General features: G+C 42.9%; 1 protein-coding gene across 1 annotated transcript in view; it reads left to right on the forward strand.

The window, feature by feature from the left end:
* Positions 1–2,684: 2,684 nt before the first annotated feature.
* The window catches only part of GNAI1 (G protein subunit alpha i1), a 71,404-nt gene continuing 57,943 nt past the window's right edge, over positions 2,685–16,145 (forward strand). The window contains exon 1 of the mRNA XM_074942553.1: positions 2,685–3,133. Coding sequence (XP_074798654.1) covers positions 3,016–3,133 — 118 coding nt within the window. The 5' untranslated portion in view covers positions 2,685–3,015. The remainder of the gene's footprint in view (positions 3,134–16,145) is intronic.

Genomic DNA, 16,145 nt, shown 5'->3' on the forward strand with positions numbered 1-16,145 from the left:
TCCTTTGCTCCATCTCACTTGCAAAACCCAGGCTTTTGCATATGTGGGAAAAGGAGGGGATGATGCTGTGGAGATGAAATTCTTCATTTCTGTATACTCCAAATTTTATAACAAATCCCTGTCTCAAGGGGAATGACCTGTCCTACTGTCAAAATTTGAACCACTGTGATGAAGAACACTACAAACATGCTGCGATTCTCAGCTCAAAAGGAGTAAGTTAAAAGTGATTGAATTCAGAATTACTTTTCTTAAATTAGTAGATATGTACAAAGGAACTGGCTTATTTTACAAAAGCTCATCTGGAATTTCATACACATCATTTTTGCAATCCCTCAAATAGCCAACCTAGTGACCCAAATCCCCCTGATTTTATTTCATGGCCACCATTCCTCCATCTATTTTAATCTACTTTAAGATCACTGTTGTAGCATTATTCACCCGCTTCATTCTTGGAAATGAGTAAATTATGCAGCTTCTCCCAAAACTCTCTGGTTTGAGAAATGAGACTGACACTAGGTCTCCCAGATGGCAGTGCAGAAGCCACAGTAGACCATCGTTTATTTTGATATGTAATAACACTAATAAATAGCAGAGCTAGTAAAAAGTTGTTCATTTTTTAAATGAAAAATAGCTTTGGGGAGATGGTGGTTGGGGAAAGGTGCCAGAAGTGAACCAAAACTGAGCATGGAAAGCACATGTGGCTGGAAGAGGTGGCAACTGATTGGGGTGGGAGGAGCAGGGCAGGAAGCAGATTCTTGTGATGAAGGAGGGAGGATGAGGAGAGCTGCATCTTCCCTTTATGCTGCTAATTATACACTTGAGATTTATGACTTCTGGCCCAGGAAGCTGTTTCCTGCTGCTGGTTAACCGAACCATTTTTCTTCAAATTTGGCTTCATTTTCTTTGCTGAGTGAGGACTTAAATCATGCCAAATTTGAAATGTTATGTTCAGTTTGAGAGTTTAAGGTATTTTAATGGGGAATAATTTCTTCATTGAAAAATGAAATTTTTTCAACCATAATTTGATACCAGCTAAACTTAAAAAAAAAACAAAAACCCTTCAATTGAAGTCAGTTGTGGACATTTTCACAGAGGGGATTTTTTTAGTGTGTGAAAATCGGAAGGAACTGCAAGTTTCTCATCTTTAACTATACAATAGTGCTCACTGTTTCCAAGAGAGAACATGACATCTTCTTCTGTAACAGTGGTTCTTTGAGCTGTGTTGTCCAAATCAGTTCTGCTTCTGGTGCATGTGCACCCCGCATGCAGGAGCCCAGGTTCTTTTGGGCAAGCTCAACTGGGCCCATGCCCTTGCACCCCATCTGCCCTCCCCTGCACCCCAGGGCCTAAGCAGCAGAGGGGGCCCAGAATGGCTGCAACTGGGAGAGGGTGCCATGGTGGCAAGGAAGCAGGGGGAGTGCAGTCCAGGCACCGTGAACCACAGTTACTGCTTAGGGTTGCCACCTTTCTAATGGCTAGTAACTGGGATTCCCAAGGCCCCACCTCTGCTCCGCGTCTTTCCGCCGAGGCCTGTTCCTGTTGCTCATGCCTCTTCCCCCTCCACTCTCTGAATCATCTAGATATCCCTTCACCCCTCGGACTCCCCGGGGACCCTCTGCTCCAGGGCTGGGACTGGAGCTGCTGCAGCTTGACAAGGAGCCTGCTTGCTGGTAGGAGGCAGCCCTGGCTGAGCAGGGGCTGGAAAGGGTTAATGACCCAGCACCTCCCCATGCCCTCTGGTAACTGGACTTCTGGTGCCATTCAGCACATGTGACCAGACAAGGCCAAGTCCCCTTTTTGACCGGACTTTCCGTTCCAAAACTGGGCACCAGGCAACCCTAAATGGCAGCCAGAGCCCCAAAAACGAATTGTCTGGGTAAAACCCAGGCGGGCTGCGCGGCAGCCGTATGCCGGGTAGGTCAGTGGTGCAGCCAGCCACCCCCCGTGCCAACTCCTGCCATGGCGCTGCAAACATGGGAGCCAGCCTCATCATGTGAGAAGTTCCACCCCCTAGCGAATTTGAGCCCTCTGATTGGCTGACGCCCCCGTTTCTGGGGCAGACTAACCAATTAGCGCTGCTGCAGCCAGAGCTCCGTCCCCTCTTGTCACAGGAGAGAAGCGGGAGCTTTGGGGCCCGCCCTCCTTTCCTTCTCTTAGCAAGGGGGCGACAGGGCGGTTCCTGGCGCCTCCTCGCTCCCTTTTAAACGAGTTTCATGACTTTTGAGCCCCTGGGGATTACTGTAGGGCTCCTGCGCGCCCCCCCGCAAGGCGCTTGGTCGCGGTTGACTGATGCACTCCCCTGACCGGCCTAGCCACACTGAACGGGTGGGCCGGGCTTACTTTCCCCAGCCAACGGGCGGACTCACCCGCTCCTGTTGGTACAGTCTTGAATGGGTGACTCCTCCCTTCAGTAGGACTGGTACAGTCTGGTACTACAACCGTTGAAATTCAAAACTCCCTCAACTCTGGTTTCCCCGTTAACAGAATTTTTATTAAAAACGGTCGGCCCGGTGACGTCACGCAGACGCAGCGTAGACTGGGAGAGGTGGTTTGCCCTTTTCCACCCCCTCCCCATTTTTCATCTGGGTTTCTTACCCCCTTCTTTTCCATCCCCCCACCCCCGTTTCGCCACAGGCTTTCTTTAACCCGAGCAGCCGTGCGCACGCGCACCGCCTTCCCCTAGAGCGAGCAAGACTGTACGCGAGCGAGCGGCTCGCACTCCCTCACGCGAGGTGTTTGGCGCGCGCGCTGCTGGGGAGCGCGAGAGACAGGCGGCGCCTCGGGAGCTGAGCAGCATCACTGGGCTGAGGGAGCTCGGGGAGAGGGAAGCGGATCCCTGCTCTCGGGACCGTTGGCTCAACTCACGCCCGGACAGAAACGGCTCTGAGCCTTGTCTGGTCAGCGTCGTCCCCCCCCACATCCCGGTGCGCGCGTGTGGGGGTGAGCTCTGTCACCTGAGCGCCTCCACGGCGGGGCTTCTGGGCGGGGATCGTTAAGCACCTACCGCCCCCCAAGATGGGCTGCACGCTGAGTGCGGAGGACAAGGCGGCGGTGGAGCGGAGCAAGATGATCGACAGGAACCTGCGGGAGGATGGCGAGAAGGCGGCCAGGGAGGTCAAGCTGCTCCTCCTAGGTAAGGGACGGGGCTGCTGCACTTCCCGGCCCGTGGGCCCGGTGCCCCCGGTCCGCTGCTCTGTGCCTACCCGCCCTGGTCTCCTCGGGGCAGGGATCCTGCTTCGCCTGTGCGCTGGTGGCAGCCGGTGACTCCCTCCCCAGGGCCTGGCACGGTTCCGGGTAACACTCCTGAGCGCCCGCTGCCGAGGGCGAGACGTGGCGTGTGGCACCTTGGAGATGTTACTGCCCCGTGTGGTGATCCCTCACGAACGGGACCGTGGATGTTCTTGTGGCCGCCATGCCCCATAAGTTCTCGGGGAGTGGGGATGGGGAAGGCTGCCTCCCCCGAAGAGCGGCGCGCTTGGCCTCTGCTGGCTAGTGGAAGAATTTACGGAAATTGGAATGATCAGTGTTGTAATGTAGCCAGCACCCTTGGGTTGGACGATTTTTACTTTAACGCTTGCCCTCTGTAGCCATGCCCACACGTTTCACACTCGCCTTTTGAAACAGCACACGTTAAAGGAACACACAAAAGGGTACTACGTTTACTCTCCCTATGTTCTGCTTCCACGAGGAACACTTATTTTGCCTATACTTTAAATATCTATCTTAAAATCACCTTCTGTGATTGGGTTTTTTTGCAGTGCGTAAGTAAATGAATCACTATATATTTGTCTTCTGCATTCATACAGTTGTGGCAGTAGTTTTAGTCCTTTCCATGATGATTTGGGGTGGGTTTTTTTTGGACATATTTTTAACAGTGTTTGGGGAATGTGGGGATGTATAAACCAGAAAGTTTAAGAGGTTTTAAAAAATCGGAAGTGAACATTTAAAATCCTTCACTTAAGTAAATGTTACATAATCCTTAGTTACAAGCAGAAGATACTTTTAAAATTAATGAGGGAAGTGAGATTTGCACCACACTATTATTGTGAGGTATCTTGTATTATATATTTTAAAAGTACAAACTGAACAGGGATATATTAACCCACATATACAAACTCAGTGAACTGCATGGTTTTTCTGCCTTTTAGGAGCTGCACTAGTAGTTGATGGTAATTTCAAAAGGAAAAGTTTTCTGATTTTTCCCAGGAAATGTTAACTGCCAGAATAATACTCTGATATATATTTTTGCACAGGAAACAATTATTCTTCTTTTCTATTCTGACGTCTAAAATGGCACATTGGATATCTATTGCACAGGAAACTTAAGTTCTCTCCTGGATAGGTGTAGAGGTGAAACAAGCTTTGTATGGAGAAAAACAAATGTAGTCCTACACTGCATTCATGCACTTGACATTTTTCTTATGAAGGAAACAACTGTTTTTTTTTTTGTTTTTTTTTTCCAGAATATCAGGCCTGTTTGGTTAGTGTAGTGCTTCCTCAGCCATTGACTGATTGTAGCATGAAAGGTTAAAAGTATGTCAGTGTTAAAAGTGTAGACGTTCTAGTGTTTCTGTTCCTGAAGGTGATAGAAACTGATCATTTTATTATTATGGTAGTGCCTACAAACTCCAAATGAAATAATTTTTTAAAGCATTTTACTGTTTTCTGTGAAGTTTTAATTTGTGCAGTTCTAGTATGCACAAATATTTGCATGACATCCATAGACGCACACTTTGAACATACCCTTTTAAAAGCATGATTTTTAGATAATTGTATTTTCACTTTCGTATTTCACAATTAATAAAGTCCTCTCCGCAACTGTTTCTCCTTAATTAAAAGTTTCACAAATTCAGGGTTTGTAATATAGGAAAATACATATTCTTTTGTACAGTTTTCATGCAGTCCCAGTGTATATAGCTTATCTGCTCATACCAGTACATTTTGAGAATAGCATAACCCAGGAGTTGAAAGCTTGCTTCAGTTAAAATGGGCTGTGAAAATCAGAGAGAGAATTTTTATTGGGGCTGGATCCTAAAGTAGTTATGCAGGAAGAACCCATTGAAAATAATTGGACTAAGATTTTACATAATTAAGGACTGCATGAACAGGCCCATAATTCGGAGAATACCTCTTGACCTATTTGTGTGGCTCACCATCTGTGCTGCACCAAAGTTGGTTTGTTTCTCCTGGTGTTTTTTCTTGCTACATAAGAATGGCCATACTGGGTTAGACCAAAGGTCCATCTAGCCCAGTATCCTGTCTTCTGACAGTGGCTAATGTTAGGTGTCCCAAAGGAAATGAACAGATCAGGTAATCATCGAGTGATCTATCTCCTGTCGCCCATTCCCAGCTTCTGGCAAACAGAGGTTAGGGACACCATCCCTGCCGATCCTGCCTAATAGCTATTGATGGCTCATCCATGAACTTATCTAGTTCTTTTTTGAACCCTGTTATAGTCTTGGCCTTCACGGCATCCTCTGGCAAGGAGTTCCACAGGTTGACTGTGCGTTGGGTGAAGAAATACTTCCTTCTGTTTGTTTTAAACCTGCTGCCTATTAATTTCATTCAGTGACCCCTAGTTCTTGTGTAATGAGAAGGGGTAAATAGTGTTTCTTATTTACTTTCTCTATACCAGTCATGATTTTATAGACCTCTATCAGATTTCCCCCCGCCCCCAGTCATCTCTTTTCCAAGCTGAAAAGTCCCAGTCTTATTAATCTATCCTCATAAGGAAGCCATTCCATACCTCTAATCATTTTTGTTTTCCTTTTCTGAATCTTTTGCCATTCCAGTATTCGTTTTTGGAGATGGGATGACCACATCTGCATGCAGTATTCAAGATGTGGGTGTACCGTGGATTTATATAGAAGCAATATAATATTTTGTTTTCTTATCTATCCCCTTCTTAATGATTCCCAACATTCTGTTCACTTTTTTGACTGCCGCTGCATACTGAGTGGATGTTTACAGAGAACAATCCACAATGACTCCAAGATTTCTTTCTTGAGTGATTTAGCTAATTTAGATGCCAGCTAATTTAGATGCCATCATTTTATATGTATAGTTGGGACTATGTTTTCCAATGTGCGTTACTTTGCTACTATATAGACCTGTCTGTCTACCCCAAATGATTAGTTGTTAAGACAGAATGACTAGAGTCTACAAAAACTATTTTTGTTTTAGTACCATGACTTGAGTGTTTCTTGTTGGGTCTTGTGCTAACACATATTCAAATGCTAGGTGTTATACATATTGAAAATAGTAGTATTTCCATCTTTTTTTCATTATATAAGAGCAGAAATTGCACTGGTTAAACTAAAAGTGTGATGTTAAACTGATTTAAGATAACTTTTTGTGTGGATTGTCTCTCATTGGGTTTGAACCTGATTTATCTTCCCAATGTTAAATAACAACTGAGTTTAAATGTTGTCTAAACACAAAGTTGCACTGGTTTAGCTAAATCAGTTTAACATCACACCTTTTAGTCAAGCCAGTGCAACTAAGCTAGGCCTTAGAAAGTGGTCCCCAAACTTTCATGTTGTGCCCCACCCCTTATCTGTAATGGAATCTGTCCACGCCAGGGAGCTGGGAGAGAAGCTGCTGCTCGGCCAGGGCTGGAGCTGAGGCTAGGACTGTGTCTGGGAGCAGAGCTGGGATGGGTGCAGGACCGTGCTGTGGTTGGGGAAGGGTCTGGGAACGGAGTTGGGTTCGGTGGTGGTGCTCCGGGCCTTGCTGTGCGGAGGAACGTTTGGGGCACACCCCCTTAAGGGTGTGCCTTAGAGACTATAGGTTGTGGTAATTTATTCTTGATTTTTTTATCTTTTCGAGTCAAAATATATTCGTCTTAAAGTACTGTTTTACTTGGATAATTTTGTATCCTATATAGTGTTGTTGTCTTAGGGGTGATCTTCCAACAATTAGAGATCTTTAGGGTATACAATCTCTCTGGTGTACATTTTGTAAAATTTATTACTGAATTTTAGTAAATAAAGCTGGCAAATGCCCATAGTTTTCTTGAGGAAACTTGAAAATTAAAAAAAAAATAATATGAAATTTTTTGTTTTTCATACAAGAGGTGAAAAACGTTCAGTTTCTGACAATTGAAAACTTCTAACAAAGTTTTTTTGTTGTCTACTTTTTGGTTGAAAAAACAGACATTCATTTTGATCAAAAAACTTTTTCCAACAAAAAAGCCGAGTGAATCAGCATAGAGCGGTTGCATGGGATACCTTACAATGGTGCAACTTAGGTCTCTAATATAGACATAACCTAAGGTGTTTTTTTTTCCCAAACTTTCTAATATTCAGAACTTTATAGGATTTTTTTTTTAAATGTGTGACAGCAGCGTATGAATTTGTTGATTAGCTGCGTTCGATGTTAACTGTAGTACACTTTTAACTTTCTTTTAACCTTAATTTAAGTTACTTTATCTTACTGTTGGAGAGACAAGGTGTGTGAGAATCTTTTATTGAACCAACTTCTGTTGGTGAGAGACAGACTTCAAGCTTACACAGAACTCTTCTTCAGGTCTTGGTTTGATAATGTTACCTCACCCACTTTGTCTCTCTAATCTCTTGGGACCAACACAGCTGGGGCAACACTATATACAATCTTAATGTTTAGCACACAATGGTGTAATGTGTTCCCATCAGAAGGGAGTAGAGAACTTAAATTGATAGCTTGGAGACCTGAAGTTGTCATCAAGAAAGCTTTGTCCCTGGACTTTTCAGTATTTATTGTCAGGCTTTGTTTAGACTAACCTTTTTACAACATGATCGAAGATAGCAGTTGACCCTATGTTGAACTGTGACCAGGAATAAGCACTTGTGGTGGTGGGGAACAGTAAATGAGATTGTCAGAAATATAAGCAAGTGTTGAATAATGTAAGGTCTTGACAGTGAGGACAAGAATTTTGAATTTATTACACAGGCAAATGGGAAGTCAGTGAAATGACTCAAAATAAGGGTGACATGATTGAGCTGAAATATAATTAGGGCATGGACAAGCAAATTGACTAGTGGGACAGAGAAAATATTTTTTTTCATGCTGAGCCAGTCTTGTGCCTCAGGAATCTGTGTTCTTGACACAAGAGGATTTGGGCTCAGTTCTTTGTCTCTGAGTTGCAAAGAGATGTCTTATGCATCTCACCCATTGATTGGGGTTGAGATGGTGTGTGAAGTGCATCAGATGAAGTGAGCTGTAGCTCACGAAAGGTTATGCTCAAATAAATTGGTTAGTCTCTAAGGTGCCACAAGTACTCCTTTTCTTTTTACGAATACAGACTAACACGGCTCTGAAACCTGTGTGAAGTTAAAATCATTTTGTTCCTAGGACTTAGTAACAGCCTGGGGAGGAAAAGGAAGAAGCAGCTTATTTCCATGTTTTCTCCTTCCTAAGCTTGCTGTCTCCTGCCCCAAACCCATTGCTATGTAGCTCTGGGCATGGAAAGTGGGATGCCGGAGGTGGTGGATTTATCTGCAAAATCTCTGGAGGTACTGCTTCCCTGAGGAGTGCTGGGTAAGTGGTGGAGAGAAACATCTCAATCAGCATGCTGTCTCTCCCAACACACAAAATGGTCTTAAAAACCATCCTGTGATCCCGCTTCCATATCTCTGCAATCACAAAGGATTATGGGTATAGTCAGTTGTCAGGTCAATTTTGGCCATTTCTGTGGGACATAGACCCAGTATAATTGAGAATCATTGACTCAACATAACAGTGCTATTTTTACCATACTTGTATAAAGTCAGGTCTGTTAAATAGCCGATATTGATACTGCTTCTGATAGACATGTGAAGATGTGCTTTTCCTATTGCATTTATTTTAGTTTAGCTGTCATGGCTTAAAGTACTCATCCTCTTAGAACTTAATACTGTTCCTTACAGTTCTCCCATCTAATCAGTTGATTGGCTTATCAGGCTTAAGAATGAACAGAAGATGCTTCTCAGAACCACAGTATTAACTGTGGTGGGAAAACAGATTGCTTTTCTCCCCTAGATTCAGGGGTAACTGACAGGACATTGCAGCTTCCGAATAACTGAAATTTCTAGTTTGTCGGTGCTGACATTGTTATACAAGTACAATCTTTTTCCTTAAAAAAGGGATATTAAAATAAGGTGTTAATGGGGAAAATGCGAGCTACCTACTTTTTATAAAGTTGATATTTTCAAAGAATTTTACTAGCAAATATTGCAGTTCACTGGAATAAGAGATGGATTTTTGAAGTAAAACGGTAGTGTGTAATAATCCTGTTTTATATAATTTTTATGTAATGTACTTGACATTACATAAAATGTATTGTACTTGACATCAATCTATCTAGCAAAGGCACCCAATAAAATATTTAGTAGGAGCTTACAGTAACTAGGCAACAGAAAAACAGTGGAAAAGAATCTCTGCAATCAGGTCTAAACGGGCTGCCTTTACAGAAGCACACAGTACGTTGTAATGAAGATATTACATGATGGAACTGTTGAAATGTGCTTAGTATTGGTGAAACAATGATTAAGAAAAGTTTGTCTATTTTTTGTTTTTGTTTTAAACCTCCATGGGGTTGTGTGTGATGTAGCTATTGGAAATCTAATGGCTAAATGTAGACTTAAAATTGAATATTCTTAGGCCCTTGTCCTATATACACTTAGCACATGCTTAACTTTTTTTTCAGATGGGTAACTCCATTGGAGTCATTGGGACTGCTCACATGAGTAAAGTTAAGTACTTACGTAAGAGCTTGCAGGAGCTTTCTGAACTGTTCACTACTTTTTCTTCCTTGTTAATAAACTATTACTTGTTCCTTTAATGAGAATGAGCTTTACAAACTCTTATTTCAGATGAGATGCATCTCATAAATTTAACAGTTCTGAGATGGTTCATATCTGAGCATCCAGTTTTGAAATTGAAATAACTTTTCTAGGATTCCTGCATTAGGCAAAATGGGACCCATAAACCACTTTTGTTACTACTGGTGGAGCTGTACCCATGATAAATAACTGGTCTTAACTTTTCTTGTGTCGACGAGGCCTTAGTTTGTTATATAAACCTGTTTGTGGTAAAAGTCTTCCTATCCCTGTATGTTGCAATACTTTCACCACAAGTGGTCTGAGTCGTAGGATGGAGGAGTTTTATGTAGAAATATTGTGCTGTCTTATAGAACAGGAAGTAAAATGGGTATTAACACATGGAATGAAACATTTCTGATCTCTGGTCAAAAAGCAGGGCTTGTGTTGAGGAAGCAAGCCATTTTGAAAGCATTTGAATGATCCACATTCCCTCCATCCCCCCCTCCACCCCCCATTTCTACATCTCAGTCTGCATCCACATTAGAAAAATTGGAACCCAGAAACATCTAGCACTAGAAAGTTGAGAAACTGGTCTTCTGAATCTTGCTGATCATGCAAATGACTATCTTAAATTTCCCCAAATGTCAGTTATGACAAGACTTTAGCAGCAAATAGTTTGTGAACTGCTGATGATGAATGCTTCATTCTGGTTTTCAATCTCTAGTTATATTATTGTTTATGTTAACATAGAGTCTTATTGTGAATTTCTGCATAAACATGCACTAAAGAGAGTCTTTCTTACTTTACAGTCTTGATAGCTCTGCCACTTTTTAGATAGCAGCTATTAAAATTATATATGAATTTCTGTGACCGATAACAAGATAGTAACTGAATGATGTACAGTTTTGAGGTCAAGTATCGGGGGGGGGAGGGGGGTAGCCATGTTAGTCTGGATCTGTAAAAGCAGCAGAGTCCTGTGGCACCTTATAGACTAAAAGATATATTGGAGCATAAGCTTTCGTGGGTGAATACCCATTTCTTCAGATGCATGTAGTGGAAATTTCCAGAGGCAGGTATAAATATTCAAGCAAGAATCAGGCTAGGGATAACGAGGCTAGTTCAATCAGGGAGGATGAGGCTCTCTTCTACCAGGCGATGGTGTGGCTGATCTGGTTAGATCCTGTGATGGTGTCGCTGGTGTAGATATGTGGGCAGAGTTGGCATCAAGGTTTGTTGCATGGATTGGTTCCTGAGTTAGAGTTACTATGGTGCAATGTGTCATTGCTGGTGAGAATATGCTTCAGGTTGGCGGGTTGTCTGTGGGCGAGGACTGGCCTGCCTCCCAAGGCCTGTGAAGGTGAGGGATCGTTGTCCAGGATGGGTTGTAGATCACTGATAATGCTTTGGAGAGGTTTTAGCTGAGGACTGTATGTGATGGCCAGTGGAGTTCTGCTGGTTTCTTCCTTGGGCTTGTCTTGCAGCAGGAGGCTTCTGGGTACATGTCTGGCTCTGTTGATCTGTTTCCTTATTTCCTCGTGCGGGTATCGTACCTCGATGCAAACTCTGCCAACATATCTACACCAGCGACACCATCACAGGACCTAACCAGATCAGCCAGACCATCACCGGTTCATTCACCTGCACGTCCACCAATGTAATATACGCCATCATGTGCCAGCAATGCCCCTCTGATATGTACATCGGCCAAACTGGACAGTCCCTATGTAAAAGGATAAATGGTCACAAATCTGATATTTGGAATGGCAATATACAAAAACCTGTAGGAGAACACTTCAATCTCCCTGGACGCACAGTAGCAGATTTAAAGGTAGCCATCCTGCAGCAAAAAAACGTCAGGACCAGACTTCAAAGAGAAACTGCTGCGCTCCAGTTCATTTGCAAATTTGACACCCTCAGCTCAGGATTAAACAAAGACTGTGAATGGCTAGCCAACTACAAAAGCAGTTTCTCCTCCCTTGGTGTTCACACCTCAACTGCTAGAAGAGGGCCTCATCCTCCCTGATTGAACTAACCTCGTTATCCCTAGCCTGATTCTTGCTTGCATATTTATACCTGCTTCTGGAAATTTCCACTACATGCATCTGAAGAAGTGGGTATTCACCCTCGAAAGCTTATGCTCCAATACGTCTGTTAGTCTATAAGGTGCCACAGGACTCTTTGCCAGTTTGAGGTCCGAACTTAGGCTCTGCTAGGACTAGAAACGCCCTACAGTAGTGAGAAGCTGGATATAAACAAGTCAGTAGGATTAGGCATATGTAGCTTTAATGGTTAATGAGATGTCTGATGTTGAAAGAGTCACTGATGAATCCATCATTGCTTTCTTGCAACTAGTGATGGACTGAATATAAAGTCCCAAAGCTTGGACCAGTGTCCTCTTTATTCCCTGACGTTATATATTTGTCTTGGAAATGGATTTCTCAGCTATATGGTAGTTCACTTACTGATCCCTGACAAATCCAGTAAACTCATAGCAAAACCGTTATTTGCTGCTAAAGCTCTTAATGTCATTGCCTGGGATTCCCAGCTAACATGATTTAACACCTCAGACCTTGCTAGTAGCGGTTGGTGTTTTGCCTCTGCCCTGGATTCTACAATAATTGAATTTTGTCTTTCTGTGCTGTTCAGTGGCTTTTTTGTTTTTGTGGGTGTATCAGACTAGATTTTAGCCTTAATAATATCCTCAGAAAACCAGCAAGTCACTTCTATTTAGGCATCTACCTTTATGGATTTAAACCAACATTTTCACACTTATGGGTGCCTGCTGATTTTTGCACACTACAAACGTAAATTTTAATGTTTTGAAGCCCTAATGAAGCCATAGTGAAGGGTGTGGGGGGGGAGGATTGACCCTGATTTTAAAGGAGAACCATTCCTCTGCTCAAGCTGGGGAGACAGATAGAGCAAATTATTTGAACCTGTTGGAGGACATGAACCTCTGCTTGGGTAATTTGAATCTTTGCTGTATTTCAAAGCTCTGTCAAGCAGAAATAGTTTGGGACTAGTTATCAAAACGTTGATATTAAATATTTTATATTTAACCTGTTTAAAAATAAGTTGGGAAAATAATTACAATCAGTGTTTTTTGTGATATGTGTAGAATTTATCACAAACATTCTTTTAGGTAATATATATGTGAAACATGCATTTGCATGCGCAAATACATTTTGCATATATAACTTAGAACCTGAGTTTTGAAAATGGGGCCCTATATCCGAGTTCCTTAAAGGTTTGCTTTGGAACATTGGTTAGAACTTTAGGCCCTTACCTAGGCTCCTCATTCAGGAAGGTTAAAGATTAAAGCTTTGGCTACATTAGGGATTTTTGCACTGCTGGTACTATGCCAATGCAACACATCCAGTGCTGATGCCTTGCTCCAATGTAAAGCAGAGCACTAGGGCAAGCCCAGCTTTCTTCTTCCAGGGCCTCAGTGTAGTTCCACTTGTAGGATTGGCTCCTCAGATACCAGTCTTGAAAAGCCATATCAGTTGAAGAGTTCTTGAGGGATCTTTTGTGAGGGTGATGTGATTGCTTTCTGTCTAAGGGAGTGCACCTGCAATCACCTTAGAGTTCCTTCTCCCTGATTGCCAAATTGTGGTGATATGTAGAACTTTGAAGTAGAGGTGAAGGTGGGACAATATGGTGAATACACACAGCCCTTCTTTGAGCAACTGTTACTAATAAGTGACTTTTCTTCTTTGAGGGCCCCCCATAAGCAGTACAGTACTTCACCAGGATGATGGTGGGCAAGGAGTTCTTAGCTAAATATGGACTATAGCACCACTCTCCTAAACTGGTCATTGTAGTGCCGTACTAAATCCCAGGAGTAGCAAGCATCTGGTGAAAGGGTGAACTGAACTCCAAGTTTCTGCTTTGCTTATCTCCACCAGATGAACCTGCCTAAGAGATGCCACTGATAATGTGGGAGTTCTCATCGAGGTTTAAACCATGGATTACTGGTTTCAATGCTAAAATATAAAGTTCTATACATTTAATCCAGTGAGAGTCTGTTTCATAATGGATTATCCCCGACATCTCTCCCCATATGCTATAAACAATCTATTTGATTTTTCTAAAGATTTTTTTTCCCAGGTAAAACAGGGAACCTCTTTACATCTAGGAAATGGAGTTGAGCTTCCTGAGTGGGAATGGAATCTGGGTAAGAACATGGGGAGGGAAATATATTGAGAGAGGTGGAAATCTGAATCCATTTGAGGTGTGAAGCATGGATGGGGTCTCATACGAACCACAGTATAAAGTGGAATGGGCTACAAAGTACTAACTCTCTCACACTCCTAGAAAATGTAATTGGTATGAGGATGCCATTTTGATGTTAGGAAGGTTTGTGCCAGAGGCTTATAATGAGAGGCCCATCAGCTTTGATAGGACAGTATTTAGGTCCCGTGAAACCAGGGGCTTCCTAATGGAGGTAAACATTTTCACTAGGCCATTAAGGATCTTGAAGATTGTAGGATGAGAGAAGATGGGTTTGTCCTTAACATAATTGTCATGAGCAGATATTGCTGCTATATAGACCTTTAGGAAGGTTATGCCTTCAGACTAAAGTTGTAGAAAGTACTCTAGGACTGCAGAGACCCCGGCTCGAGATGGAGCAGGTTCTTTACCAGTGGCACAGATAGTAAACCATTTCCTTTGGGGGGAGGGGAGTGGACAACATTTTGGGGTGGAATCCTTCCTGGATTATAAGAGGATGGTGTGAGAGGTTTCTGCCTCTGAGAATGGAAATGGTCAACATTAGTCAGCATATTATCCTCAACACTGCAAACTGGAGTGTGTCTGGGTTGGGATGCTGAATTCTCCTTTTCTGTTGAGACAGGAGATCTGGGAACAAAAGCAGTGGATATGGTGGCTCTCTGGCTGCCTGCAGGAGATCTGGATACCAGTGCAGATGAGGCCACAGTGGAGCTGTTAGTATGAGATTGTCCTGTCCACCCTGCCATTCTTATGACTCTGACCATACATTTACCTGGAATAAAAGACCTATGACATGGCTGTGGCTTGCCTGGGTCAGCTGACCCGATCTCGTGGGGTCCGAGAGCTTGGGCTCTAGTTCAAGCCGAAACATCTGCACAGCAATTTTTAGTCCCACAGCCTAAACCCCAGGAGCCAGAGTCATCTGACCCAGGCCAATCGCAGGTGTTTAATTGCTGTGTAGACATACCTTGAGTCACAGGAATGGAAGGGAAGTCCTATAGGAGATGATGACTCCAGTCCAGCAGAAAGTTAATCTGAAAGAGGTTTTGTTTCTATGCCCCTTTATGCAATACACTTGACATTTGGTGTTTTTGCTCAGTCACAGACTTGTTACCGGGTGGCCCCCTCTGTAAAATAGTACTGGTTTCATGGACTGGTTTCATGGACCACTGGTGTTGATCCTGAGACCTCCTGCTTAGTGAGTCTTCCTTCATATTCTTTTCCCCAGGGAAGTGAAGAGCTATGGAGTAAATTTGTTCTGGATTTATCACAGCAGAAGTCTAGGCACTCATATTCAGCGGAGGTCAGCTGTTGAACAGTGAGATTCTGGAGCAGAGGTAGACTTGCAGTTACACAGAACATTATGCTTTCTGACAGACAGTAGCTGGAACGGTGGTCAATAGGAAATACTGTTATCATGAATATTGCTGGTTTAAAACAAAAAGATTACTTCTGGCTTGGATTTTGGTTTGTCATATGGCTGGCTATAGTTGTGCATTCCTATCCTTGTCTTCCCTTCTATTTCCTTTAATTTCTTAAAGCCACTTGTGTGTTTGTCGTAGTCTGCTTCAGCAGGACTGCTTATATGAGCAAAGTTGGTAACGTGAAACTGAGCAAAATCAGAGCATAGAACGATATGTTCTTTAGGGCTGGAGTGTTTGTTTTTAATATGTATTTGCACAGCACCCAACATAATGGGTCTGGTGAATGCTATTACAATGTTAATACTAATATTTCCTATATAAACAATTACTGTGTTCAGAGATTTTATTTGGTGGAGGTGCCAAAGGGGAAATGAGGTGATCTTTGCACTTGCAAATCGGAGGGAAAGTGGCCTGTTAAGATATGACTGTGACTGTTAAGATATGGTGCACATATTGGAAAAACCTTCAAACCTGGGAAAATACTTATCCTCAGTGCATGGTCTGTTTGTTTGGGCTGTGTTTTGGGTCCAGGATTTGACTCTTGGGTAATTTGCTACATTCTGGTTTTAGGGTGTCAGTAGATGTAGGAAGACAAAATGCATCATTTTATATTTGGAATGTTCTTTTGAAACTGATGGGTAAGCACTTTATTTGCCTTAGTGATGTGTGAATGTGTTTAATATGGAAAGAATTGGGGATTATCTGAAGA

The sequence above is a fragment of the Natator depressus genome, chromosome 1 (genome assembly GCF_965152275.1).
Source record: "Natator depressus isolate rNatDep1 chromosome 1, rNatDep2.hap1, whole genome shotgun sequence".
NCBI classification, from domain to species: domain Eukaryota; kingdom Metazoa; phylum Chordata; order Testudines; family Cheloniidae; genus Natator; species Natator depressus.